Here is a 27,448-nt window from a genome sequence, read left to right on the forward strand (position 1 = left end):
GCCGCTGGTGCGCCACTGAGTCCCCAACCTGCAAAACAGCGAGCGTCTGGAACTGGTTTGGGTTCCTCATTGCAGTTTGAAAACAAGCCGACATGCGTTCCCACAAGGAAGCAGAGGACGGCTCCCTATAGACCTGTTTTCACACTTCTGCTTCTCATATGAGCTAGGAGCGTGGGACACATGTGAGATGCACCCTGTGGTTCCTAGAGCTGTCAGTCGCAAGAAGACATTTCAGAGAAAGGGGATTAACTGTCTAGCACAAGCAACGTGGTACAAAACGACTAGGGATAGGTAAGCATTAGAGGCTTAAAATGCAGCAAAATCATTCCCCTTGCAACTGGTTTTCAAGTCGTGCTTTTAAAGGTGAAGGTAAAGGTACCCCTGACCGTTAGGTCCAGTCGCAGACGACTCTGGGGTTGCGCGCTCATCTCGCTCTATAGGCCGAGGGAGCCGGCGTTTTTCCACAGACAGCTTCTGGGTCATGTGGCCAGCATAACTAAGCCGCTACTGGCGAACCAGAGCAGCACACAGAAACACCGTTTACCTTCCCGCCACAGCGGTACCTATTTATCTACTTGCACTTTTGACATGCTTTCGAACTGCTAGGTTGGTAGGAGCTGGGACCGAAAAACGGGAGCTCACCCTGTCTCGGGGATTCGAACTGCCGACCTTCTGATCGGCAAGCCCTAGGCTCTGTGGTTTAGGTCACAGCGCCACCCGTGTTCCACATTGCTTTTATGTTGCCCATTGTGCAGTACCTGATTTCTTTCCCTGCACCTGCAACCCCACAACTCCTATTCCATGGAGTTGTCATCTGGGCATTGTTGAATGGTTTCTTTAAATGTAAAGGTTCATCATTGTTCCACTCGATGTGTATATCTTAAAGGGGCCAGAGCAAGGGCCAGAGCAAGATAACGAGACCCAACTTTAAAGCTGTGAAACATAGCAGGTGCTGCTGAGTTGTATTTGATTAAGGTGTGTCAGCATTTGGGTTTAGTATATAAGGAGCAGCACCTAGCTCTCCCATTACCCTGGGGTTTGGGTTGGTGGTTGGGTCTGGTTTGGTTGTTAATGTATTTAGTGTAAATGGAGTTTTTGTTTTTCTTATTAAAACCTTGTTTAAGTTATTTTTGAGTCCTTTTCATTTTTAATGCATGATCTCCCCAGCAAGCTATCTGCAGCGCTACCATACTGCAAATACCCAACATCTTTGGTTATGGGCCCAGCTGCTGAGTGGATGACTGCATATTTTTGGACTCTGAGAAAGGTTTGAAAACTCCTTTTCCTGTTAGTGTAATTTTTTGTGGGTCTGGAAGAGTTCCAGAATGGTTGACCGGGTTCCTGAAGCTGAGAAGGCTCTGGTCTTCCCACAGCTAACAGATGAGAACTATAGTTTATGGTCTTTTCGGGTGGAGGCGCTTTTGACCTCTAGAGAAGTATGGACCTATGTAACTGATGACCCTCCTGACCCTGTGACTAATGCTTGGTCGAAACGAGATGCAAAAGCCAGGGCGATAATTAATTTGGCAGTCAGCGACCAGCAAGTAGTCTATATAAGAAATAAGAAAACTGCCAAAGAAATGTGGGACAGTCTTGCAGCAGTGCATGTTAGAAAAGAGTCAGCATCTGCATTGACGTTTTTCAAGCAGTTGTACCAGACGAAGTTGCAGCCTGGTGGTGATTTGGCAGCACACTTGAGACGTCTGGAGGCAATACGCGGCGAATTAATTCGAAGGGACATGGTGATACCTGATATTCAGTATGTTTTTATCATCCTTTGTTCCCTTAATGAGGACTTTGATGGTATAGCTAGCCAGATATCTGCTGTTCCACCAGCACAATTAACTGTGGAAGGGGTAACGGCAAGATTAATGGGCGAGTTGGATAGAAGGGAGGCTTGTGCCATAAGCACTCCTATTTCCAAAAAGAATGAGGAACGCCATATGCAAACCTGTGGTGATACAACTGCATTTAAAGCTGCAAAGCGTTGTTGGTTCTGCAATAAGCAAGGACATTTTGCAAAGGACTGCAGAGCCAAAAGAAAGCAAAGTACTCCCAAGTCTGTTTCTGTTCGTCAGTCACGGTTGTCAGCCCAACAGCAGACATCGTATAGTAAAGACAGAAACGAGCCGCGAGCTTTTCATGCTTGGACTACAAATCGTAAAAGAATTAAAGATGCCAAGTGGAAGTCTTTTATTATAGACTCTGGAGCATCTCAGCACATCTGCAATGATCGAAGCTTGTTTATTTCTTTCGAAGAGGAAATTGGTAATGTACATTTAGCCAATTCACAAGTCTTGCAGTCGCTTGGCAGAGGTACTGTTAAACTTGACTCTTTAAACATTACAATAGCAAACTGCATTTACTGCCCGTCAGTGGACAATTTATTGTCAGTAAGGTGCTTTGCTCGTCAAGGCATAACTGTGCGTTTCTTAAAATCAATGTGTGAGTTTTTTGATGGGAACAAACGTTTATTGTATGCCCGGGACTCTGATGGTTTATATAGACTGTATTTTCGCACCTACTCCCAATCGCCTATAAATTGCAGAGAAGCACGGTCAAGCCAGGGGTTGAGGAATGTAAGGCCTCATTCCGGGTGTGTCCATGAGGCGCACAGAATTCTGGGACACCTGAATTTTGCTGATGTAATTAAGACAAAGAATATCGTTAATGGCCTCAACTTAAAACCATGTAAATTCTTTATGCAATGTCTATCCTGTTGCAAGAATAAGATTAAGGTTGCACGCAAGGGTAGGTGCTCAGATAGGAAAGTAACTGAACCATTTGAGCGTGTACATTGTGATTTAGTTGGGCCACTCCCACCATCATTAGGAGGTTCTAAGTACTGGCTTACTCTGGTAGACCAGTATAGTAGATACTGTTGGACTTATGCAATAGCTGAGAAGTCCCAAGCATTTGAAAAGTATAAAGTTTTTTGCAACTGGGTAAAAACGCACTTTAACAAACCAATTAAGAACCTGTTTTCTGACCGGGGCGGGGAATTTGTTTCTGAGGATTTTGAGAAATTCCTGGAAGCGCAGGGGACTACTCATGAGTTATCTTGCCCCCGAAGTCCCTGGCAAAATGGGCTTGTTGAAGTTGTGCAGCGTGACCTACAGGCAGGGGTTAAAACGTATCTGCATGATGCTAATCTGCCCAAAGACTTTTGGGCTGAAGCACTTAATGCATTTTGTTACGTTAGAAATCGCAGTTATCATACTGGTTTAGATGTCACCCCCTATGAGAAACTGTTTAAAAAACGCCCTAATCTGAAATACCTCCGCATTTGGGGTTCAGATGTAATTATGCATTATCCTGCTAAGCAAAAATTGGGTGAACGTAGTGTCCAGGGAAAATTAATGGGCTACCAGCAGGGGGCGTACAGAATTTACATACCAGCAACTGGCAAATTTCATATTACCAGAAGCATGATACAAACTGTAAATTGGAATGGAGTTGCTGTCTTCCAAGATACTGATGGTATAGATAATACTGAGGAAGAAGAGGAAGAAACAGCAGAAGAAGCAGCAGGAAATAGTGCTTCTGAATTAATGGGAAAAGACAAAAAGCCTGTTGAGTCTGATAAATTGTTTGATGATTTAAAGTCACAGGCACCCGAGGGGAGGTCAGATTCTCTTGAGTTTTCTGACCGTGAGCTTAGCCTACAGGCACCTCTTCAATCTGACAATGATTTACAACCTGAAACTAGTGGTTTACTTAGTCCCATTAAGTCTGAGAAGTCTGACTCTCCTTCTGGACTGAGACGTTCAGATAGAAAGAGACAGAAGCCACAACGATTTGCAGATGAACATTTTAATACTGTGTATGCCAATAAGGTAGTTTTTGAGCCAAAAAGCTACAGTGATGTTCAGAAATTACCTAAGCAACAAGCTGCAAATTGGTATAAAGCTATGAACTCCGAGATAGCTTCTTTAAAAGAGCATAACACTTGGTCTCTTGTACCACAAACCCCAGATATGAGACTTATTGATTCGAAATGGGTTTATAGAGTTAAAACGAATGACAAAAATGAAGTTGTAAGGTACAAAGCAAGATTAGTTGCTAGGGGTTTTCAACAAATTCCAGGCGAAGATTATGATTTGTGTTATTCACCAAGCGTAAAATATGAAACAGTTAAGCTTTTGTTAAAAGATGCATCACAGCGTGGACATTCCGTTTATCACCTAGATATAAAAACTGCATATTTGTTTGCAGATTTAAAAGAACAAATTTTTATGCGTGTTCCTGAAGGCATAGACGCCGCTGAAGGTTTGGTATGCAAATTAAACAAATCCCTTTATGGTCTGCACCAAAGTGGAAGGAATTGGCACCAAACTTTAGCAAAAGAATTGCTGGATATTGGTTTTTCACAAGGAAAGGCAGACAATTGTGTGTTCATAAAGGAAAGGGCAAACTCTGTAACAAAAATATGTGTGTATGTAGATGACGTATTAATTTCTACAAAAACTAAACAGGAATATGAACAGGTGGTATCACAGTTACAGAAGAAATTTGATGTAGTGGAATTAGGCATAGCTAAAAATTACTTATCCATGCAAATTGAGAAAGGCAAAAATGGATCTTTTCTGGTTCATCAAACTGCAAAAATTGATGATCTTGTTGAAATGCTATGTTTAGAAAATGCAAATGGGAAGGAAACACCTATGGTGTGTGGTTTCACCTTTACAGGTGAAGACAAGCCATTTCCTAACAAAACTTTGTATCGTTCTGCTATAGGCAAGCTAAATTTCATTCAAAGAATCTCAAGACCAGATATAACTTATGCTTTTCACTTTCTGGCAAAATTTGTGGAAAAGCCTACTACACAATGTTTCTCTGCTCTTAAGAGAGTGGTAATGTACCTTAAACATACCAAACATTATAGGTTGCAGTTTACAACATGTATTGACAAAGGTTTTGAAATTTTCTGCGATGCATCTCATGCAATGGAACAAAATAATTGCAGGGGTGTGTCTGGTATGGTGTTTTGTTATAACGGTTGTCCATTTGAATGGAAGTCCCAAACACAAACCATTATTTGTCTCTCCACAACAGAAAGTGAATTATGTGCATGCGTTCAGGCCACTCGTGATGTAGAATGGTATCTGCAAGTGTTTGCAGACCTACAGATGCAAGTAACACTACCAGTAAAAGTTTACCTTGATTCCCAGAGTGGACTTGCTATCCTGTGCTCAGAGACCAATACGCAGCGCACTAGAGTCTTAAGGTTACGTTTAGAATTTGTAAAGCAACTAATTGCTGATGAAATGGTTGTATTTGAATATGTTCCTGGTGACAGTCAAATTGCGGACATTTTTACAAAAGCACTTCCAAAGGTTACACATGAAAAACATGTACAAAGTATGCTTTCTGTTTTTGTTCCACAATGATGAACCGCAGGGGAAATGTTGAATGGTTTCTTTAAATGTAAAGGTTCATCATTGTTCCACTCGATGTGTATATCTTAAAGGGGCCAGAGCAAGGGCCAGAGCAAGATAACGAGACCCAACTTTAAAGCTGTGAAACATAGCAGGTGCTGCTGAGTTGTATTTGATTAAGGTGTGTCAGCATTTGGGTTTAGTATATAAGGAGCAGCACCTAGCTCTCCCATTACCCTGGGGTTTGGGTTGGTGGTTGGGTCTGGTTTGGTTGTTAATGTATTTAGTGTAAATGGAGTTTTTGTTTTTCTTATTAAAACCTTGTTTAAGTTATTTTTGAGTCCTTTTCATTTTTAATGCATGATCTCCCCAGCAAGCTATCTGCAGCGCTACCATACTGCAAATACCCAACAGGCATGTGCAACAGCGGTCCCAAGTGTACACACCTCAGCTGAGCCTACTTCAGATTTGCATCGGAAGCTGGTTTGAGCGAAAACAAATCAAACAGCCGTATTTCTCAAGAGCCTTCAGAACGCATATGGCGAACGTCGTATGTGCTCGCCTTCAAACACCAGCAGCGGGAATGCACCGGAGTCAGAGTGAGCAGTAATGTGTACACAGCCTGAGCTAGCCCCATGTAGGATGAAAGCTTTAGTGCAGGCTTCCTCAACCTCGGCCCTCCAGATGTTTTGAGACTACAATTCCCAGCATCCCTGACCACTAGTCCTGCTAGCTAGGGATCATGGGAGTTGTAGGCCAAAAACATCTGGAGGGTCGAGGAGGAGGAAGCCTGCTTTAGTGTGAGGACAATCACACATGCCCTTCTTCACCCTTCAGTGAAGGGATCTCTTTTGGAGGGAAATCATAGCTTGCTGATTGAGCACACGCTTTGTGCACAGAAGTCACAGGTTCGAATCCTGGCATCTCCTGCGAGAGGGGTCATGTACAAAGGTGATGGGCACTGGCAAAGGAAGCCTCTCGGGCACCTGGGGCGAACCACCCATAGGGACGGCGGTGGGGCACAGCACCCACAGGGACAGGGCGTGCGGTGCCCATAAGGACAGTACAGGGCACACAGCACCCATAGGTATGGGGGGCACGATGCCCATAGGGAGGGACGGGGCGTGTGGCACCCATAGGGATGAGACGGGGCATGCGGCGCCCTTCGGGAGGGACGGAATGGGGTGCGTGGGCACCCGTAGGGACGAGGCGCGCCGTGGGGTCTCAGCTGCCCAACAGCTGGGGGGGAGGCAGTGGGTTGACAGCGCGGAGCCTGCGGGCACCCCAGATACACGGCTCAGGCGTACTGCAGGCCCTGCAGTGAGTGCCACCCACCATTTTGTCAACCCCGTCAGGGTGACACCCAGGGTAGACCGCACCCCCCCCCCGCACCCACCTTCCTACGCCCCTGGTGATGGGGAAGACTTCTGGCTGGGGCTGTGAAGAGTCGCTACCAGTTGGGAGTAGGCAATGTTGTCCTACGGGTGGCGGGTGGCGCTGTGGGTAAAAGCCTCAGCGCCTAGGACTTGCCGAACGAAAGGTCGGCGGTTTGAATCCCCGTGGCGGGGTGCGCTCCCGTTGCTCGGTCCCAGCACCTGCCAACCTAGCAGTTCAAAAGCACCCCCGGGTGCAAGTAGATAAATAGGGACCGCTTTCTAGCGGGAAGGTAAACGGCGTTTCCATGTGCGGCTCTGGCTCGCCAGATGCAGCTTGTCACGCTGGCCACGTGACCCGGAAGTGTCTCCGGACAGCGCTGGCCCCCGGCCTCTTGAGTGAGATGGGCGCACAACCCCAGAGTCTGGCAAGACTGGCCCGTAAGGGCAGGGGTACCTTTACCTTTACCTTTTAATGTTGTCCTAGGTGACAGTTAGTCTCACCGGATGTAAGGCAGATTCCTACAAAATGTACAAAGAGAGGCCCTTATCCCGCTCCCTCGCCAGCTGCAACATTGGCACGAAATTTGCACATGTAGGCCGGAAAAAAACCCTGCTAGATCAGGCTAATGGCCCACCTAGCATCCTGTTTTTGCGTTTTCCAAACAAATGCCCAATTGTTAAGTCCCATAGCTGGACATGAGCATAAGAGCACTCTCCACTCCTGTGGTTTCCAGCATCTGAGATTCAGAAGCTCTGCTGCCTCCGCCATTTTAGCCTTCTCCTCCATGAATTCGTCCAATCCTCTTTTTAAAGACTTCCAAATTGGTGGCCCTCGCTGCCTCCCGAGGCAGCCGGCTCCAGAGTTTAATTGTGCGCTGCACAAAGAAGTACTGTCTTTTATCACCACACCTCTCAGCGGTGAATCCCACACTTTAGCGAGACGTATGAAGCATTTGTTCACGAGACCAAAGTAACAATGCCCCTCAAAAATCACAGCATGATTTGTAACAGCCGGCTGCAGTGAGGGAGATAAGACTACAGCGCATTATCTCACTAAACCACAGGCCTACAATGACTCCTAAGATATATGTGGGCAGCTGAGATGAGATAGAAACCACAAAAGGATCTTTTCTCCACAGGCAACTTGTAAAGCCTAAAGGGAGACCCTTATCAGTCATCCTTCTGTGTGAAAAGATTCAGTGAGGGGAAACCACCAGTTCTGGTGTTCTTCTGACCTCCCTGGATTGGAAAGGGGCTGGCTTCACCCCAGTCAGTCTTTCCCAACCTGGTGCCCTTCAGATGTTTTGGACTACAACTCCCATCAGCCCCAGCCTGATGGGAGCTGTAGTCTGAATCATATGAAGGACACCAAGTTGAGAAAGGCTGGCATATAAGGACAAAGGGAAAATACCCATTGGACCTTTCTGAGGCCATATCCGGCTTCTACAATTAAAGCAGTGTCACACCACTTGGCTTCTCCCAAAGCATCCTAGGAAACGTAGTTTGTGAAGAGTGCTGAAGGTTTCTTGCCCCCTTTATATATATTTTGGATCAGATCTTCCAGAGCACATCCAAAAAAAATAGAATCACATGCCCCCAAAATCAACCAAAACCCGGTCCCACTTTTACTGTATGCGGATGATGCGACCTTATTAGGTTTGAATTAGGATAGGTTTGAATTGTCTTCTCCTCTCCTTGTTTTCTTACTGTGAAATTAACAAACTCTCTATAACTTAGGAGAAGACAAAAAATCTGGTCTTCTCTCAATCCCGGAAACTAGACGCTCCTGTAGCCAATCAGAAGCCGTGTCTTGGTTTTCGAACAGTTCCGGAAGTCAAACAGACTCCCGGAACGCATTCTGTTTGAGAACCAAAGTACGACTGTAATAATGCCTAATAAAGGTTTGGAGAACGAAAGGGTGCTGAAGGGACAGCCCCTATTCCCCTCACAGAGCTACGATTCCCAGAGTTCCCTGGGAAGAGGGGTTCCATGTTTAACCACCTATTTGCCTCTTTTGTGGTTTAAACCACACTCAGACATACTTGCCCCACTTTATAGGGAACAAGTAACCTTCTGATTCACAGGCCTGTCAACCTGGGGCTTATAGGGGGCGGGGCTTACTCTGGTAGGTGGAGCCAGAGTGAATGCTGGGCGGAGCCTGAGCCTACGCTAGGTGGAGCCAACTAATCCTAGTTTAATCCCCATCCTCTTCTTCCCTGCTGAGTTCCATAAGGGCAACAGTGAGACTCAGGAAAGAGGAAGCGGACAGCGACTTTCAGCCCCTTAGATTGGTTGCAAGGAAGAAGGTGGGCAGGTGGGGGCTGGATGAGGTTGGTGGAGCAATGCCCCATTCATCCTAATCCACCAGCCTTTGCAGCAGCCAGCCACCATCCTTGTGTGCTTATAGACATTTGTACTGTAGATACTTAGCAGTTCTGTCTGTCATGGACTGCCTGGACACGGAGGAACAGTGGAAGGGATCTACTGGGGAACCCCCAATGAAGAAGGTTCAGAGCCCAGTGACCGGGGGTGGGACGATGATGAGTGGTCAGAGGAAGAAGAAGGGAAGGAGGAAGTGTCGGAAACTGAAGAGGTAACAGGGTTTAGTGAGCAGGGAGAGTCTGGGGCAGAGAGAAGTCCAGAATCAGAAGCTGAAGTAGGAGAGAAGGAGGCCAAGAGGATGAAGAGATGAGTTCAGCTGGTGAAGACTCACAAGTGTCTCCTCCTCCTGCTGTGACAAGCTCCACTCTCCCCTGATCTCCCAGAACCAGAAGCGGCATGAAGTGGGAACAGCAAAGACAGGCATACAGGCACAGTATCTGATTGCTTGGGGAAAGGAAGAGAGATAGCCGGCTGTGGAGAGGCAAGAACCTCTAGTCTCAGCAACTGATCCATGGGCCAAGATCTACCAAGGATAAGTTCCTGTGCTCATTGGGCCCGACACTCCACCAAGTCTGTGCAGATCCTGTTCTTGCTAATGAAGAGTTAAGTCTACCTTGCACAGTGTGATTTACTTCTGGCTCCCTCCTGTCAATGATATTTCTGTTCTTGCTCCAGCTATTGAGTTTCCCACCCCCCTCTGAATTTGAACCGGCAGTCGAAACAGCTAACAGACCTTGTCATGGCAGGGTGGCATTTGAAACAGAGAAAGGCTTTGCTAGGCAGGACTGGGTGGCGTTGATAAATGCCAGTGATCAGAAAGCTCAGCAGGCAGACGGGTCCTGCATTCACAGATCACTTGAGCTTGGCATAATATGCTTCCATCAGCAAATGGGGTTTTTTGGAAACAGGGTTGTCAAGAGCTGAACAAAGAATGGCTGATGGCTGCTCTCCCAGACACATTCACTTCTGGAAGCAAGGGCCGCTTTGCACTTTGAAGACTCCCCAAGCAGAAAAACATTTCCCCGCAGAAACAAACAAGCAGCCTGCTCAAAGGTTCTCACAAAGTTTTGGGCCAAAGTTCTATCAACGCCCAGGTTACCGGCACATAAGAACCCAAGAGCCTGGGTCCGGTAGCCACTTCTTAAAGGTACAGTGGTACCTCGGGTTACATACGCTTCAGGTTACATACGCTTCAGGTTACAGACTCCGCTAACCCAGAAACATTACCTCGGGTTAAGAACTTTGCTTCAGGATGAGAACAGAAATCGTGCTCCAGCAGCGTGGCAGCAGCGGGAGGCCCCATTAGCTAAAGTGGTGCTTCAGGTTAAAAACAGTTTCGGGTTAAGAACGGACCTCCAGAACGAATTAAGTACTTAACCCGAGGTACCACTGTAAAGGTAAAGGGACCCCTGACTATTAAGTCCAGTCGTGACCGACTCTGGGGTTGCGGCGCTCATCTCGCTTTACTGGCCGAGGGAGCCAGCGTACAGCTTCCAGGTCATGTGGCCAGCATGACTAAGCCGCTTCTGGCAAACCAGAGCAGCGCACGGAAACGCCGTTTACCTTCCCGCTGGAGCGGTACCTATTTATCTACTTGCACTTTGATGTGCTTTCGAACTGCTAGGTTGGCAGAAGCAGGGACCGAGCAACGGGAGCTCACCCCGTTGTGGGGATTCGAACCGCCAACCTTCCGATCGGCAAGTCCTAGTCTCTGTGGTTTAACCCACAGTGCCACCCGCATCCCTAGCCACTTCTTACATTCTTACAATTGTTGTGACAGTTGTTCTTTAAAACAATGTAAAACTTAAACAGGGGTCGCATCAATTACGATAAATTTCAGATCTGGGGCAGGCCGTTTGCCTAAAAACAGATTTTATTCTTGCGCGTTACGAAGGCCAAATACTTTCCCACCTCCGCAGTCCTGATTTGAAGAGAGCCACTTAATGTCTCTGTTCCCCCGTTAATGGATGTGGCGGCGCTGATAAGAGCACGCTGAAAACCAGAAAGCCTGTGGGTGTTATTTCAATGGGCAGCCCACCCCCACAATCGCTTTCCCATTCAGAGGTATCTGTTAGGTCTGCCACTCCGATGGCGACACGGATAGCTCAAACCTCAGAGCTGTTATCTAGCCCACAAATTAATCTCTCTCAGCCACTTCCTCAGCAAGCGGACGGAGGAATCGAGAAGCAAACTGGATAAGAGCTTTTTCTTTATTAAAAACAACAAGTTTTCCTACAAAAGAAACCTTTCATCCACTATGATAGTGACAGTCTGTCGGTGCAGATAAGGAGTCTCCAGAAGGGCACCAGGGCAGAGAAGCTACCTCCTGGGGCTTTGGTTTGACGTAATTTGCCTGGGATGGAGTGTTAGACTTGCCCTGCATTTTTGCAGTGGCCCCTTTTTGTGCAAACGTCGGCAGGGGAGCTACCTTGCAGTGGCACGGAGAACGGTTGCTGCTGCTCCCTGTCCGCCCAGGGCGGGACACCCACACAGCTTTGTGTGGTGTACACAAAAGGGTCCAACTTGTCTTTTGCCCAAGTCAGACCTCCCTTCCTGCTCACCCTGACTCCTCTCGCCACCAGGCCCTTCCAGATGCCCTGTAACATACCGCTGGCATTTTCCAGTGCGCCCTTAGCTCTGTGCACACAATATGGATTCCTGGGTATGGTAAAGAAAAAAGAAAAAACAGCAGCCAGACATACGTAATCCATTGTTTTCTCTGCATCTAACGAATTAAACTGGACTGCTGCTCCCGCCAAGCTAGCCAGGACATTCTGCACAGCTTTAATCAGGCTGATTTTGTGCCAGACATTTTCCTTATCCTGTTAAGTGTGAAAATTATTCTTTGGGCGTCCTCCTGCTCTCCAGCACTTCCCGGGTGAAAACTTGTACCATCCCAAGGGCAACTTTGCGTTGCTATACCTCCTTGCCTATGACACCCTCACTGCAGACACACAGAGCTGGAAGGGACCTTGGAGGTTTTCCAGCCCAACCCCTCCTGCTTACTGCAGGATCTACAATGCATCCCAGTGCCTGGCATGAATTAGTTCAGTTGAACAAAGCTCACTAAACAAGTTAAAAGAAGAAAGCTGAATGACACCTGAAAGTAGCTCCCATAATTGCCAAGTAAACAAAAGGTGAATTAAGTTCATTTGGGGTAGGACATTGAATGTTTTCTTGTTCATCTTCACAGTCATTCTGCCCTCAGCAGGAGACCCAGGTTGTTCGCTTTGGTTTTTTAAAAAAGGAAGTCAATTGGGAATCTATCAAGAAAGTTAGCAAGGAAACTGTGGAGGCAATTAAGCAGATATGAAGAGTGCAAAAATGGAGAAATGGGTGGGGGAAAGGGATGGGGGAGGAACTTGATTCAGTTCATTTTATTTGCACTTTGCAAAACATTATCATGACTGAAACCCAGCCATCCGTCAAAATTCGCACTGCAATGTCACTTTCCAGCCAAGTAATGTGTATAGAAACACATATATTTGGGGGAAATGTGACTAAGAATTCATAGATTGGTGAAAATAACATTACATTAGGGGAAATTGCTTTGTAGAAATGTGTTTATTAGGCAAAATTGCATACAAAGATGAATATGTTAGCCAAAATTTGCACCAAAATGCTGTTGAGGACTCTGAACAAAATGAAATCCATCTTTAGTAGGGAGGGGGAATGCAACGGAGTGTTATGGAGGTGGGCATGGCTGGCTGCCCCCCCCCCCGAAACAGGAGCACTGGCTTTAAAGGGCCTTTAGGCACATTTTTCTGCAGGCCCCACTTCTATGAATAAAATGTAAAAGGCAAGCATGGGAGCAAAATAAAGAATTTACCAAGGATAGCCAAATAAAGATTGTTCCTGGTAGTTGGAACATATGCATCTGTTTTGCTGAGGCTGCACACATGTGAAACTCACTGAGGTTTCCAAACATGTTTTATATGCCGAGTAATCAAAAAGTCTTTTGGATATACAGTAGCTTCTGAGAGCTTTGATGGATCAAGTTGAAGCGAGCTGCAGATATTAAACAAATACCTTTGAGATGCTTTTACAGCATACACAATCACGAGACTGGTGCACAGATTATGAGCCTAAAAACTGAATGGAATAAATCCTTATTATCATTCCCTGCCTGAAACTTTGGAGAGCTGCTGACAGTCAGTGTAGACAACACTGAGAGGAGGAGGAGGAGGAGGAGGAGGAGGAGGAGGAGGAGGAGGAGGAGGAGGAAAGAGAAGAAGAAGAAGAAGAAGAAGAAGAAGAAGAAGAAGAAGAAGAAGAAGAAGAAGAAGAAGAAGAAGAAGAAGAATTTTATTATGCACACTTTGCCCATTTGACTGGGTTGCCCCAGCTACTCTGGGTGGCTTCCAGCATATATAAAAACATAATAAAACATTAAAAAACAACAACTTCCCTATACAGGGATAGATGGATCATTCGTTTGATGCAATATAAGGCAGCCTTCCTATGTGATCTTTCCCAGAGAGCCGTGGGAACTAGGCAACTTGAAATACAGAACTATTTTGAAGAGGGAGAAAAAAAACCTTTCTTTCGAAGAAAAGGAGAGCTGGAATCCTTACACTTTTACTGTGAATCACGATTTATTTTTAGACTAAGAAACCTGCATTTGCACTGTAACATTATGTGGGAATTTGCTTCTCAGCAAGCCCTCCCCTGCCTTGGTGCACCTAACTTTGGCTGGGGCTTCGAAACAGCAAACAAGCAGAAACAATTCCAAGCACAAGCATTTCCACAGAATACTTGAAAATCCAGTTTAGGTCGGACTCAAGAAAGCCTTCCATGTACTGTATGTGTTGGATTCCTGTTTCTTGCAACAGAAGATATATTAAGGTTGGTTTCCTTTCCAAAGTCCCACACATACACACACACACCCTTATTTGCTTTTAGCAGCTAGATGTTATCTAGGACTTTGTTTTCGCTTCAAGGCTGGGCACTAAATGAGCAGAGGGAACTGGGTGTTAACTGGAAAGTTAGCCAAGACTCTGTTGATATTTCTTAAGATGCAGGGCACTTCTGTGTGGCAGTTTGTCGTGGGCTCAGGGCTCCTCCAGACAGGTGTCATTTTGCAGGTGTATTGGGCATCGTGTCATGAATGAAATACTCGCGCATTCATGATAGGTTTATACTGGACTGTCCCCACATTATCCTGCTTTATTAGTTGTTCCGCAATGCTTCCCAAATGTTACTGCACCATTGCCATAACAGGGCACTCTTGCACTAGGTAAGGTAAAGGTCAAGGACCCCTGGGTGGTTAAGTCCAGTCAAAGGCGACTATGGGGTTGCGGCGCTCATCTTGCTTTCAGGCTGAGGGAGCTGGTGTTTGTCCACAGACAGCTTTCTGGGTAGCCAGCATGACTAAACCGCTTCTGGCACAACAGAACACCGTGACAGAAACCAGAGCTCACAGAAATGCTGTTTACCTTCCCGCTGCAGTGGTACCTATTTATCTACTTGAACTGGCGTGCTTTCGAACTGCTAGGTTGGCAGGAGCTGGGACAGAGCAACGGGAGCTCACCTCGTCATGGGGATTCAAACTGCCAACCTTCTGATCAGCAAGCCCAAGAGGCTCAGTGGTTTAGACCACAGCGCCACCCGCACCCCAAGTCTTGCACTGCAGTGCAACAAAAACAGCAAACCCCCACATCCCGAAAACTGCAGTATTTCAGCAGGAAGCTATAGGACGTGCACTGGTTGGAAACCAAGCAGTGTGACCACCCCGAAAGAGGGATTACAAATAACTGTTCCATCAAGAGCCAAAATCACACAGTAAATGCACAGTAAAGTAATGGTAAAGGGACCCCTGACCATTAGGTCCAGTCGTGGCCGACTCTGGGGTTGCAGTGCTCATCTCGCTTTAATGGCTGAGGGAGCCAGCGTACAGCTTCCGGATCATGTGGCCAGCATGACTAAGCCGCTTCTGGCCAACCAGAGCAGCACACGGAAAGGCCGTTTACCTTCCCACCGGAGCGGTACCTATTTATCTACTTTCTAATTGATTAGAAATTGGAATACAGAAAGGGGAGGTACAAGGAAGTCGGGGAAGTAAATTATAAGAAAATAAGATTTTGAAATTGTACTTGTTTTTTGTTTGTTGTGTCTATTGTATTGTTTTGTTTTGTTTTTGTTATAAAATTATGGAAACTTTAATAAAAATCTTATTAAAAAAAAAAGTAAAGAGGATATATTATCCATATGTGGCCATCCAAATGTCTTGAGAGACAATGGAGTGCGCCTCTGGGGATGAAGCAAAACCGCTGTGTTTGCAGCACTGAAGTGACCTCCCCAGGGCAGAGGTCTGGGCAGTGTGTATGGAGGTCCTGGGCTGCCCAGATAACACTGGCTGGTGTGGTTCAAAGGAAAGCAGAGCAATATGTTTGGCACCAGCTTGGCTGCAGGGATTGCCAGAAAGAGGTGTACAAGGCACCATCCAACCATCTTAGGGACTCCACTCTGGATTTGTGTAGGGTTTACGCTTTAGCTTTTTCTTCTACCGAAGATATCCTGCAAGGCAGCAGCTGCACATCTAAACTAGCAAGTGCAAATTAGAGGCACATCTGTGCCCGATTTCATCCTCTCTTTTTTGGTGTGTGTATGGCGTAGTCAGTTGCTAGCCTGGCATTGTGGGAAATTAAAATGGTAGCTGGACTCACAGCCAAATACTGCTGCTTGGGTTGATGTAACAGCGCAGTCCAAAGGGATCTTGCCTAGGACCCGAATCCCCACCCACCCAGGAACCACCCCCTAACTACGTTTTGTTCATAGGTGGAACACACTGCATTAAAGATGGATGCAGACTTACAGAGCTGTGATTCAGGAGACCTCAGCATCTTCTTGGACTCCTGCCAGATGGTCTTGCAGTCTTCCTGGAGTTTGTAGAACCTCTCTCTCCTCCAGGAGTTGGACTTGACCTTCAGCAGGTGGCCTCCACGCAGAAGAAACTTGAGGTCCTTGTCATCTTGCAGACCTAGGGGGCACCAGAAAGGTAGGATAATTAGTGGGAAGGGCCATAGCTCAGTGGTACAGCACCTGTGTTGCACTCAGGAGGTCCTGGGTTCAATCCCCAGCATCTCCAGGTAGGGGTCGGAGTGCTCCCTGTTTGAAACCCTACAGAGCCGCCGCCAGTTGATGTAGACAACAAGGAGCTAGATGGCACTTGGGGAAAGGCAGCTTCCATTGTTCTCGTTGTGCACAAGACTCTTTTGGACCATTGTATGCACATAATCCCTGAGAAGACTCCCTGGAAAAGACCCTGATGTTGGGAAAGATGGAGGGCACAAGGAGAAGGAGACGACAGAGGACGAGATGGTGGGACAGTGTTCTCGAAGCTACCAGCATGAGTTTGACCAAACTGCGGGTGGCAGTGGAAGGCAGGAGTGCCTGGCGTGCTCTGGTCCAGGAGGTCACGAAGAGTTGGACCCGACTAAACGACTAAACAACAACAACATGCACATAATCCCTGATGCTGCTGGCCTTTAGCTGTCCTTGAGGTGCCCGTAAGAACCTAAGCAGGCATTCTGGTGGCCCATCTCACCCAGCATCCTGAATCTCACGGTGCCCAAGCCATAGCTGTCAACCGCAAGATGCGGCCCAATCGCCTTCTAAATCCGGCCTGCAGACGGTCCGGGAATCAGCGTGTTTTTACATGAGTAGATTGTGTTCTTTTATTTAAAATGCATCTCTGGGTTACTTGTGGGGCATATGAATTCATTCATCCCCCCCAAAAAAATATAGTCTGCCCCCCCAAGGTCTGAGGGACAGTGGACCGGCCCCCTGCTGAAAAAGTTTGCTGACCCCTGTTTTATACCATACTTGATGGATTATTCCTTGCATTCACCCCCACCGATGACTGAATCTCGGGTTTCACATGCCAAGCGACTATTGTTTTGAACAATTAAATGGGACTGGGTGCTAGATATGCCTGCCAAAGAAACAGACACCCTCCCAATTTGTGCTTTGTTTTTAAGAGTGACTCTTTGACCTGTGCTGATAACATTCCAATTTACTCTCCAAGATCAGATAGAATAAACCAGCTTGGAATCTATAAGGGAGAAGCGAGGAGAACAAGCCAGTGAGATGTAGTGGCTGGAGTGTCGAACTAATAATAATAATAATAATAATAATAATAATAATAATAATAATAATAATGGTGTTGGGGTGCTCAACAACTTTTGGGTTTTCCTTAAAGAAGCTCAACAATTTGGAGGGTTTCCTTTTAAAAAAACTCAACAATTTTAGGGTAGGATATAACTGCCAGACTAAATAAATCAGTGTTGCTCCAGATGTTGTTGGACTACAACTCCCATCATCCCTGGCCATTGGGGCTGATGGGAACTGGAGTCCAACCACACCTGGAGAGCCATGAGATCCCCATACCTGTACCCGATGAAGTGGAATGCCCTGCCATGTGATGCGTCCATTACTAAACCCCTTCTCGTCACACAATATGGTGATGTGGTTTCGCATCACTGTGACACAGAGAAGGAGCAGGTAGATCATTCCTGTAATGCACACAGAAGGAATTCAGACCATCTGGCAAACGCAACAGGAATTTGCCTCTGCGCCCAACCTCCTCTTATTGCAATTTAAATGGCGCTTTCTCAGAGTTAAGCTGCTGCTAAGACAGCAGTGCCTGCATGTGTCACTCAGGGCACGTGAAGAGCTATAATTACAGCCGGTACATCTTCTGTGATGCAAGATGAGCCAAACAGGCATGGCAGAAACCAGCGTGACTATGGCCACATTTGCACCTTACGTTGGAAACAGCATGTACCGCTTTAAACCATCGTGTCTCCCCGCAAAGGATCCTGGGAACCTGCCCAGAGCTGTTTTGGGACCCCTATTCTCCTCGCAAAGCTGAAATTCCCAAAGGACCCTGGAAAGAGGGATTGGTCCGTGCAAGGGATTTTCAGGGACTGGTCAAAGCTCACCTAGTCTAGCGCCCTATTCCCCTCCGTGTTCAACCAGCTGCCCATTATGAGAAGCCCAACTAGAGGAGCTGAGTGCAGCAGCCCACTCCCCACTTGCGATTCCCATCGATTGGCATCAATTCCCAGCAACCGGCTGCCAGGAGTGCGTGCAGGAGCCAGGCCCTGTGACAGGTAGGGCCTCGCAGGACTGGGGCCTTCCTGAGTTTGGCCCGGAAGGGCAAGGCGCGGCCACACAGGTGAGGCTTGACAGAAGACTGGTAGCACCTGGTGTCAAAGGCCAGGAGGGGTATATAAGACCAGCATTTCCTCTGGGTCTTTGCCACAGCAACACACTACCCACCTAGCTGTGCTTTGTCTTCCTGACTCCTGATTCATGGACTCTTGGCTTCATGGCCCCTGGACTGCTGATTCCTGCTTCCTGACCTCTACCCCGGTCCCGACGTACAGTGGTACCTTGGGTTACAGACGCTTAAGGTTACAGACGCTTCAGGTTACAGACTCCGCTAACCCAGAAATAGTACCTCGGGTTAAGAACTTTGCTTCAGGGTGAGAACAGAAATTGCGCAGCGGCAGCGGGAGGCCCCATTAGCTAAAGTGGTACCTGAGGTTAAGAACAGTTTCAGGTTAAGAATAGACCTCCAGAACAAATTAAGTTCTTAACCCGAGGTACCACTGTACCAAGCCAGGACTCCGACTGCCTGTAACCCGGACCGTGACACCGGCACTTGGGGCTAGACTCCACTCAACATGGAGGTTCTACTGAGCCATCATCGCTAGTAGACCCTGATGCAATTCCCTTCCGTGAATCCAGCCTTTGTCAACCTGGTGCCCTCCAGATGTTTCAGACAACAACTCCCACCAAACAGGAAAAGTAACACAGGCAGGCATTTGGACGCCAGTGATGTTATGTGCGTGTGTGAGAAGCAATGATCCCACAACACTCACCCACCTGAAAGTGCCCTTATTTGCACGCAAATCGTCCTTCCTATAACTGGACACCGGGTCAAAACTAAATCGGTGAACTGGACTTTCAGTTTCTGTCTAGCTATGCACGCAGGCTAACCCCAAGTTCTGCTTTCCTTTCCATCTCTGCTTATCTGTTTCTTATAAACTACAACGCAGTAGCCCCTGCTCTCTCTTCCATATGGTGACTTTTCAAATACCATACTTTTCAAATACTTTTCAAGTACCTCAGATTAAGTACTTAATTCGTTCCGGAGGTCCGTACTTAACCTGAAACTGTTCTTAACCTGAAGCACCACTTTAGCTAATGGGGCCTCCTGCTGCTGCCGCCGCGCCGCCAGAGCACGATTTCTGTTCTCATCCTGAAGCAAAGTTCTTAACCCAAGGTACTATTTCTGGGTTAGCGGAGTCTGTAACCTGAAGCGTATGTATCCCGAGGTACCACTGTAACTTTACCTCTCTTTTAAATCAGAACCAGTGAAGGCGGTGAAGGTCCTGTGTGAGTGCCTGGAGGCGGTTGGAAGATGGATGGCGGCTAACAGATTGAGGTTGAATCCCGACAAGACAGAAGTACTGTTTTTGGGGGACAGGAGGCGGGCAGGTGTGGAGGATTCCCTGGTCCTGAATGGGGTAACTGTGCCCCTGAAGGACCAGGTGCGCAGCCTGGGAGTCATTTTGGACTCACAGCTGTCCATGGAGGCACAGGTCAAATCTGTATCCAGGGCAGCTGTTTACCAGCTCCATCTGGTACGTAGGCTGAGACCCTATCTGCCTGCAGACTGTCTCGCCAGAGTGGTACATGCTCTGGTTATCTCCCGCTTGGACTACTGCAATGCGCTCTACCTGGGGCTACCTTTGAAGGTGACCCGGAAACTACAATTAATCCAGAATGCGGCAGCTAGACTGGTGACTGGGTGCGGCCGCCGAGACCATATAACACCGGTCTTGAAAGACCTACATTGGCTCCCAGTAAGTTTCCGAGCACAATTCAAAGTGTTGGTGCTGACCTTTAAAGCCCTAAACGGCCTTGGTCCAGTATATCTGAAGGAGCGTCTCCACCCCCATCGTTCTGCCTGGACACTGAGGTCCAGCTCCGAGGGCCTTCTGGCGGTTCCCTCACTGCGAGAGGTCAAGTTACAGGGAACCAGGCAGAGGGCCTTCTCGGTAGTGGCGCCCGTCCTGTGGAACGCCCTCCCATCAGATGTCAAAGCGATAAACAACTACCTGACATTCAGAAGACATCTGAAGGCAGCCCTGTTCAGGGAAGTTTTTAATATGTGACATTTTAGTGTATTTTTTATCTTTGCTGGAAGCCGCCCAGAGTGGCTGGGGAAACCCAGCCAGATGGGCGGGGTACAAATAATAAATTATATATATATATATATATTATTATATACCCTGCGGCCAGTTTAAACAGAGAGAGCCTCGTGAAGCAAAGAAATTGACCCAGTTTGCACAGAAGGCAAACCACGGTTTGTTGACCCTAACTATGGTTTGTCTGACCATGCAAGCCTAGCCCAGGTGATTAACCATAAGGGCTGCTGGGAATCCCTGCAGACAGATAAGTAACATGTCAGGGAGAAGTCCAAACCAAAGCCAATGAAGTGCTCTTGGTCCCCAGGAGGAAAGGACTGGGGAAAAGGTGTTCTCCAGGCAGTTTTGGAACAGCATCACAAATATCCTTCCACAAATATCCTCCTGTAAGAGGGGAAAGGCGAAAGATAAAGAGAAATGGCCGAGTGACAAAATCACAGCAACCAAGACCTCAAACAGTCCCTGCGCCATGCAACTCACAAGCTGCTGTGTCACTATTGCAACAACAACAACAACAACAACAACAACAACAAATAATTTATACCCCACCCATCTGGCTGGGTTTTCCAGGCCACCCTGGGTGGCTTCCAACAAAAGAGTAAAAATACATTAAAACATCAGTCATTCAAAACTTCCCTATACAGGGCTGACTTCAGATGTCTTCTAAAAGTCAGATAGTTGTTTACTTCCTTGACATCTGATGGGAGGGCGTTCCACAGGGTGGGCGCCACCACCAAGAAGGCCCTCTGCCGGGTTCCCTGTAGCCTCACTTCTCGCAGGGAGGGAAATGCCAGAAGGCCCTCGGAGCTGGACCTCAGTGTCTGGGCTGGACAATGAGGATGGAGACGCTCCCTCAGGTATACTGGCCAGACTGTTATTAGCATGCGTGACAATCTCCGTTCTCTGTGTGCCAGTCTTTCTGCAGTCAAAATGGCAGAATACACAAACCTTTTGCTTTGCGGAAGTTCAAAACCAAACTTTAGGAAGAGGCTGCATCCCTTAGGCTGCAGGTGGCGAAATCGTACGTCTGAATGACTCAGCCAAGACACCTGTTCAGAACACCCACTACCTCACCTGGGCTAGATGAAAAAGACAGGTAGAGCTGGGTGTCATCTGCATAGCGATGACGAAGCAGCCCAAACTTGTAGGTGTTAAGTAGCTTGGAGAAGAGGACAGATCCCTTCATACTGAGATGAATAAATTCCCCAGCGCTCCTTCTGCAATTGAGCGGTCAAACAGGAGCATAAACACTGGATCAGCGAGCCATTTATTCATTTTTTAAAATGCACTGACCACCCTCCATTCAAAAAGGATACAAAGAAATTTAAAATTACAAGTTGTTCAAATTCGTTTTAATATTGTGTTTTAATATCAGTGGTAATTGGTTGCAACCCACACTGAGACCTTAGGGTGAAGGGTGGGTCATACATTTTAATAACAATAATATATTGTCATTAAAATAACATAAACAAAGAATACAACAAACAGCACTGATGAGATGCTACTATGAACTATGTAGCAAACTGCCCCAAACTATCAGCCATTGGTGATAGGTGTCTTGTTATTAATGGGCCCTGCTGCTGATAACCCATTTTTATTTTTATTTTATTAAAGGTTGGGCATCATAATAATAATAATAATAATAATAATAATTTATTATCATTGAACTTGTTGTTCCTAAACAATCTATGCCTTTGAGACAGTTGACAAGATCCTTGGCTCTTTCATTAATCAGTAACGTAAACTTTGGCTCTATTCTGCTGTAAATATCCTTCATAAATAAATAAGCAAAGCGTAGAGGAATGAAACCAGACCCTCCCAACATTTCTCTGATGAAAAATAGGGACAGCCTATTCAATAATAATAATATCCCACCCATCTGACTGAGCTGTCAAAGCCATGCTGGGCGGCTTCCAACATATATAAAAACATAATATTGAACATTAAAAGAACCTTCCCTATACAGGGCTGCCTGCAAACGGCTCGGCGGTCACATAACTCCATGCCCTCCAACATTTCTCCAGTGAAAATAGGGACTTCCTTAGGAAAAGCAGGACATTCTGGGATCAAATCATAAACCGGAACGGCTTCTGTAAATCCAGGACAGTCCTTGGAAAATAGGGACACTTGGAAGGTCTGGTGAAGCCATACATCCAGCTCAAAACTTCATAATCTAAAACAGGGCTGGGCACACTTCAGGCTTTCGGGATCTCCTGCAGCAATGGTGGAGTTTTTGCTAGATTCCCCATCCATCGCCTATTGCAAACAACCAGGCGTTTGTTCCGATCAGCAGAAAGGAATGGCATTCATAGAGAGAACCCCACTCCTGGTTTCCCTATTTATTTCAGCAATATAATTGAGGGCGAGAGGAGTCATATTGTTGCTTCAGTTGTTAAACAATTGGGTATCAGGTTGCTTCCAGGTGGCCTGTCTGCCTAGTATTCATCCTGCTCTGCTTGCACAAAGCTTATGGGGAAGTCAGATGACATCACCTGTTACTGAGCATTCATCCTGGTTTGTTTGCAGGGAGGTTATACAATAGATGTGCCAAGAAAGCGTTGTCCCACTTTTTCTAGTGCACTTTCCCATAGCTTTCCTTATCACAATAAGTCCCGATTTGGGGGTGGGAATGGGTTTGTTGTGGATGATTTCCTCCTACCAAAGAACAACCATCTGTAAGCACCCCAGAAATCATTGCTGATTCCTGAAGAAGAAGAAGAGTTTGGATTTGATATCCCACTTTATCACTACCCGAAGGAGTCTCAAAGCGGCTAACATTCTCCTTTCCCTTCCTCCCCCACAACAAACACTCTGTGAGGTGAGTGAGGCTGAGAGACTTCAGAAAAGTGTGACTAGCCCAAGGTCACCCAGCAGCTGCAGGTGGAGGAGCGGGGAAGCGAACCCAGTTCACCAAATTACGAGTCCACCGCTCTTAACCACTACACCACACTGCAATTCACCCAGAGATCTACCTTCTTTCCACCCCAGTCAAAAATGTCTGGGCAAAGAGAGGTATATACGGGTGAGGAAGACAGTGTCAGAACCAGACCTAACCCTTTTGGAGAGCATTTCTCACAGCGCCACTACCAAGGCAGCTCCCACTTCTCCAGAAGATGAAACATGGAGAATGGTCTCTTATATCTAATCTCAAAGGGAAATTCAGGACAACACCGTTATCAATAGCAGCAACAACAGTTAAGTCATTGGAATGGAGGAGGGATCTATTTTAAATGGATTTATACACAGAATTTGGTGGCGGTTCCAACCCGATTGAGCTTTGCTTGTATCTGACGTCTCTTACATTGTCTGATGTCTGAGTCATTCATGCATATAAGTCCAGCTAATACCGGTAATAATACGCAAAAGAAATCAAGTCCCATGCTGTAACATATTTCCACAGCATAGATTTATAAATAATGCATATTTTTTTTAATATATTTATCAATGAATACATCTATTTATGTGATGGTTACTTTAGGAAACCTGGGATGCACAGGGCAAAGTCTATACATAAAATAATGCAGGCATAGGCAAACTCGGCCCTCCAGATGTTTTGGGACTAAAACTCCCATGATCCCTAGCTAACAGGACCAGTGGTCAGGGATTATGGGAGTTGTAGTCCCAAAACATCTGGAGGGCCGAGTTTGCCTATTCCTGAAATAATGCATATAATTTGCTAGATTTTTTTGCATTTTCAGTAGAACCAGAGAGTGGTGGCGGGGGGGAACCTTGATTCTCACTTTGAGACTAAGGAGCAAGGCACGGAATTAGGGAGGGAAATATGTGCAAATAAGCTCAACATTGAGATTTTCAATAAATCCCATCCCTAGACAAGAGGTTTACCAAAATCAGCAGAGTCACACCGGCTCTCCTCTTTCAAGCCAGCAATGTGAGGAGATGTACATGCCTGGGCTCAGCTCAAAACCCAGACTCCATTTTGGAAACTAATTTTGTATTTTGTAATGTAGAAGTATTTTCGCCTGCATATGACTTTGATGTATTTGCTGCCTGCATTGAAATGTAAGTAAACCTTTTAAGTTTATCTTAAAAACAAAACAAAGTCACACTACTCCTAACTCTCTCCAGAAAAAAGTCCTCAGCCAGAGCAACCAAGGCAGTTTTAGTTCCCAAAATGGACCGAAAGCGTCTACATCACAGAAGTCAGCCAGGGATGTGCGGAGGTGAACTATCACCACACACTTGAGAGCACTTGCCAAAACGCAGGATATCTTCTTCAGGAGTGGACTCGCCACCACTTCCTTCAAATGGGGGACCACCGCTTCGCTCTTAAAGAGGCATTAGCCCATTTTTGCAACCAGACAGGCACATTTATAGAAGCTGCCAGGAGCAAGGATCAAGCGAGGAAGGGTCATAGCTCATCTGAGCAATTGTGACAAATAAGTTATTGCAGAAACAGCCTGCCGCTGAACTGCATTTTTTCAGGAGTTCAAGTTGAAGCGGGTGCAAGTGATTATCTGCCAAATGTTGAACAAACAGGCCACGGTGGCTTTCCAAAAGTTATAACCCAAGGCTCCAAAAACAAGAGACTTTTCACTCTGCCAAAAATTATTCCCGGGTAGAACTGAGTGGAAGCAGTTATCAGGGGAGAAATCTCTCTTTTTTCACCAGCATCACTGCCACAGAAGAAGGCACTAGCCTGTGTTTGATCAGGTTTGCTTCAAGATTTTCTCCACCTTAGAAAACTAGGATCCAGCCGAGAAGACCCAAGAATTAGCCCTAGAGGCCAATCTTTCGTTTCACAGCCCAAAGCAAAGAGGGAGATAATATTCAGGTATTTGAGTCATCATCTATATAGTATAGTATATCCCAGTGATACAGGTGGTTTTACTTCTGCATTGAGAACTAGACCTAGGTTTATTTTTCCTTTATAAATTTTATTTATTGCATTTCAATTCCACCTTTTCCTTCAAGGAGTTCAAGGTGGCATACGCGGTCCTCTTCCTCCCCATTTCATCCTTCCCAAATTATTTTTGCCAGGGGTGGGGGGAATATATAAAGGAGCCTTCCTTGAAACCCACACACACACCAGAGTCCCTTAAATACAGTAACCAAAGGGAACAGACCACTTCTTGCCCCCTATAAAATCTGAGTGCTGCTTATTCCTGTGCCTTTTCTGGAAATGACACCCCAACTGTTCCATGGAAGAGGCACAATCCGAGCTCATCCCTGGACTTTCTAGAAACCATCTCTGTGCTGTTTTCCTTACCATCAAAACATAGACTGCAAGCTTCTTGGGGCACTGGCCTGCTTGTGTCAACTTATTCATGTATTTATTTCCTTATGAAGCATCGTGCGCATTGATAGTTCTGTATAAACGAAGAGCAGCAGCAACAACAACAACTGAACGGCCACCCATCAGTGGGGTTGGGCCAGATGACTTTTGGAGGGCTCCTTCAAGCTCTTATCATTCTAAGAGCCACAATTCTTTTAATGCAGTATATGGCTAAGTCTGGAGCCTTAGCGTTACAGCCCCTTGCAAGAGCCATTTACTGAAGCCACAACAACAAGGGAGAGAAGGAAACATAAAGTTCCTGTTTCTTTCTTTTTCAGTTTACAGTATTTCAGAGCAGTAGATGAGACGCTGAGTTTTGCAGTAGTCGTGATAACAACCACCAGCACAACAACAACAACATTGCAATCAATAAACTACCACAGACAGACCGCGGGAAACTCGTTGGGGGGAGCATTTCCTTAAACTTAAAAACAATAACAAAAGGACCCAAGCAGTTTCTCAAAACGTTATTCTCAAAATAGCGTTATTTGGCCCAAAACATAACAAAAACCTCCATTGCATCCAGCAGATTGAAGCGGAGAAATTGCATAGACACGCAGATTATAAATCACTTCCTATGAACACATCTCAAAGCGATGGACTGTTTTTAAAACGCATGCATCTACGATTTTAAAAAACCTGTTTTTAAAATCCAGTCGAGCTACAGATTGAGATAAAGAAGATCCCCACTTTTTGATAAAAATAATACTTGGAAAGGGTAGATCTTCCATAAGTGCTGAACTGGATAGATATAAACACATGCGTTTAAAAAGGCACAGAAACAACTTTGGTTTACTTTAAAGGTGTGGCAGAGATTCAAACATCCGCCACTGCTGTCAGAGAGCTGCCAGGAGCCTAAAGAAGCATTTATTTGGCTGAGACACCAGCCCCTTACCCAGTCTCTTCCCATTCAGAGCTGCCACTTTCCTGCTCTCTTCCAGCAAGAGGTTTTCCTGGGATTTGCTGAGCTTGGGCTGCCTTCGGAAACACTGCATGGCCCCAGAGAGAGGCACGGACAAGCATTGGGGAGTCAGTCCCCAGCCCAGCCGGCTCCCTGGTCGCCCTGGGGCTGCCGCAAAGTCCTTGTGGTTAAACAACTCGCGCAAAAGAGACTCCGGCAACAGCCGAAACAGAAACACCGGAGGAGGCTGGCTTCAAATGAAAGAGTCCGACGTGAGGCAATCGCTGTTCTCTTGCACCAGGAGGATGCAACAGACTCTCTGAGTTATACTGCACTTGTGTCGCTCCAATCCCCAGGCAAGGGAGGGACGAAGTTCCCCAGCAATTAAAACTTGATTGCCTGGCATGTGACATGGCACTGGAAGGGCATTTATGGCATCGTCTTTTCTTTTCCCTTCTCCTCCTCCTTTCTCCTCAGTGCCCCACTGTTTTGTCTCCTTTAATGCCTCTCACATGTAATTAGGCTATAAAAGGTTGCCTGTGCCTTCCTGTCTTCGAGACCCATTTCCCTATTGGCCAAACTGCTCTGAGGTCACGGAATGTTTGCCGACATTCGAACTGCTCATACGGGGATGTGGGGTTGCTTGTTTATTTATTTATTTTATTTAAAGAATAGAATAGTGACAAGCAGTACAGGTTTTGCAAGGGGAATGAAAATTACTTTGCCTGGGGGAATTCTCTTGCAAAAGCTATGGGGCTGTGGGTAGGGGTGTTGCATAATTCCATCGGGGATGGGAGCAGAATTTCCCGCAATTCGCACGTCCGTACGAGGTCGGGAACAGAAATCAAACAAGCGAGCTTGTTGCTCTGCCTTAAAAGAGAATGTAATGAAGATGGTCT

At 46.4% G+C, this 27,448-nt stretch overlaps 1 protein-coding gene across 2 annotated transcripts in view; it reads right to left on the minus strand.

Moving 5' to 3' along the window:
• Positions 1–27,448, minus strand: part of PLCD1 (phospholipase C delta 1) — a 71,211-nt gene that overhangs the window by 23,792 nt on the left and 19,971 nt on the right. The window contains exons 1-2 of one of the 2 annotated variants that reach the window (XM_028750700.2): positions 26,544–27,003; positions 15,951–16,115 (exon numbers count right to left, since the gene is read on the minus strand). In XM_028750700.2, the coding sequence (XP_028606533.2) occupies positions 15,951–16,115; positions 26,544–26,643 (265 nt within the window). In that variant the 5' untranslated portion in view covers positions 26,644–27,003. Of the gene's footprint in view, positions 1–15,950; positions 16,116–26,543; positions 27,004–27,448 lie in introns of those variants that run through there. The other variant, XM_028750701.2, reaches the window with a different exon arrangement.

Source organism: Podarcis muralis, chromosome 12, assembly GCF_964188315.1.
Source record: "Podarcis muralis chromosome 12, rPodMur119.hap1.1, whole genome shotgun sequence".
NCBI classification, from domain to species: domain Eukaryota; kingdom Metazoa; phylum Chordata; class Lepidosauria; order Squamata; family Lacertidae; genus Podarcis; species Podarcis muralis.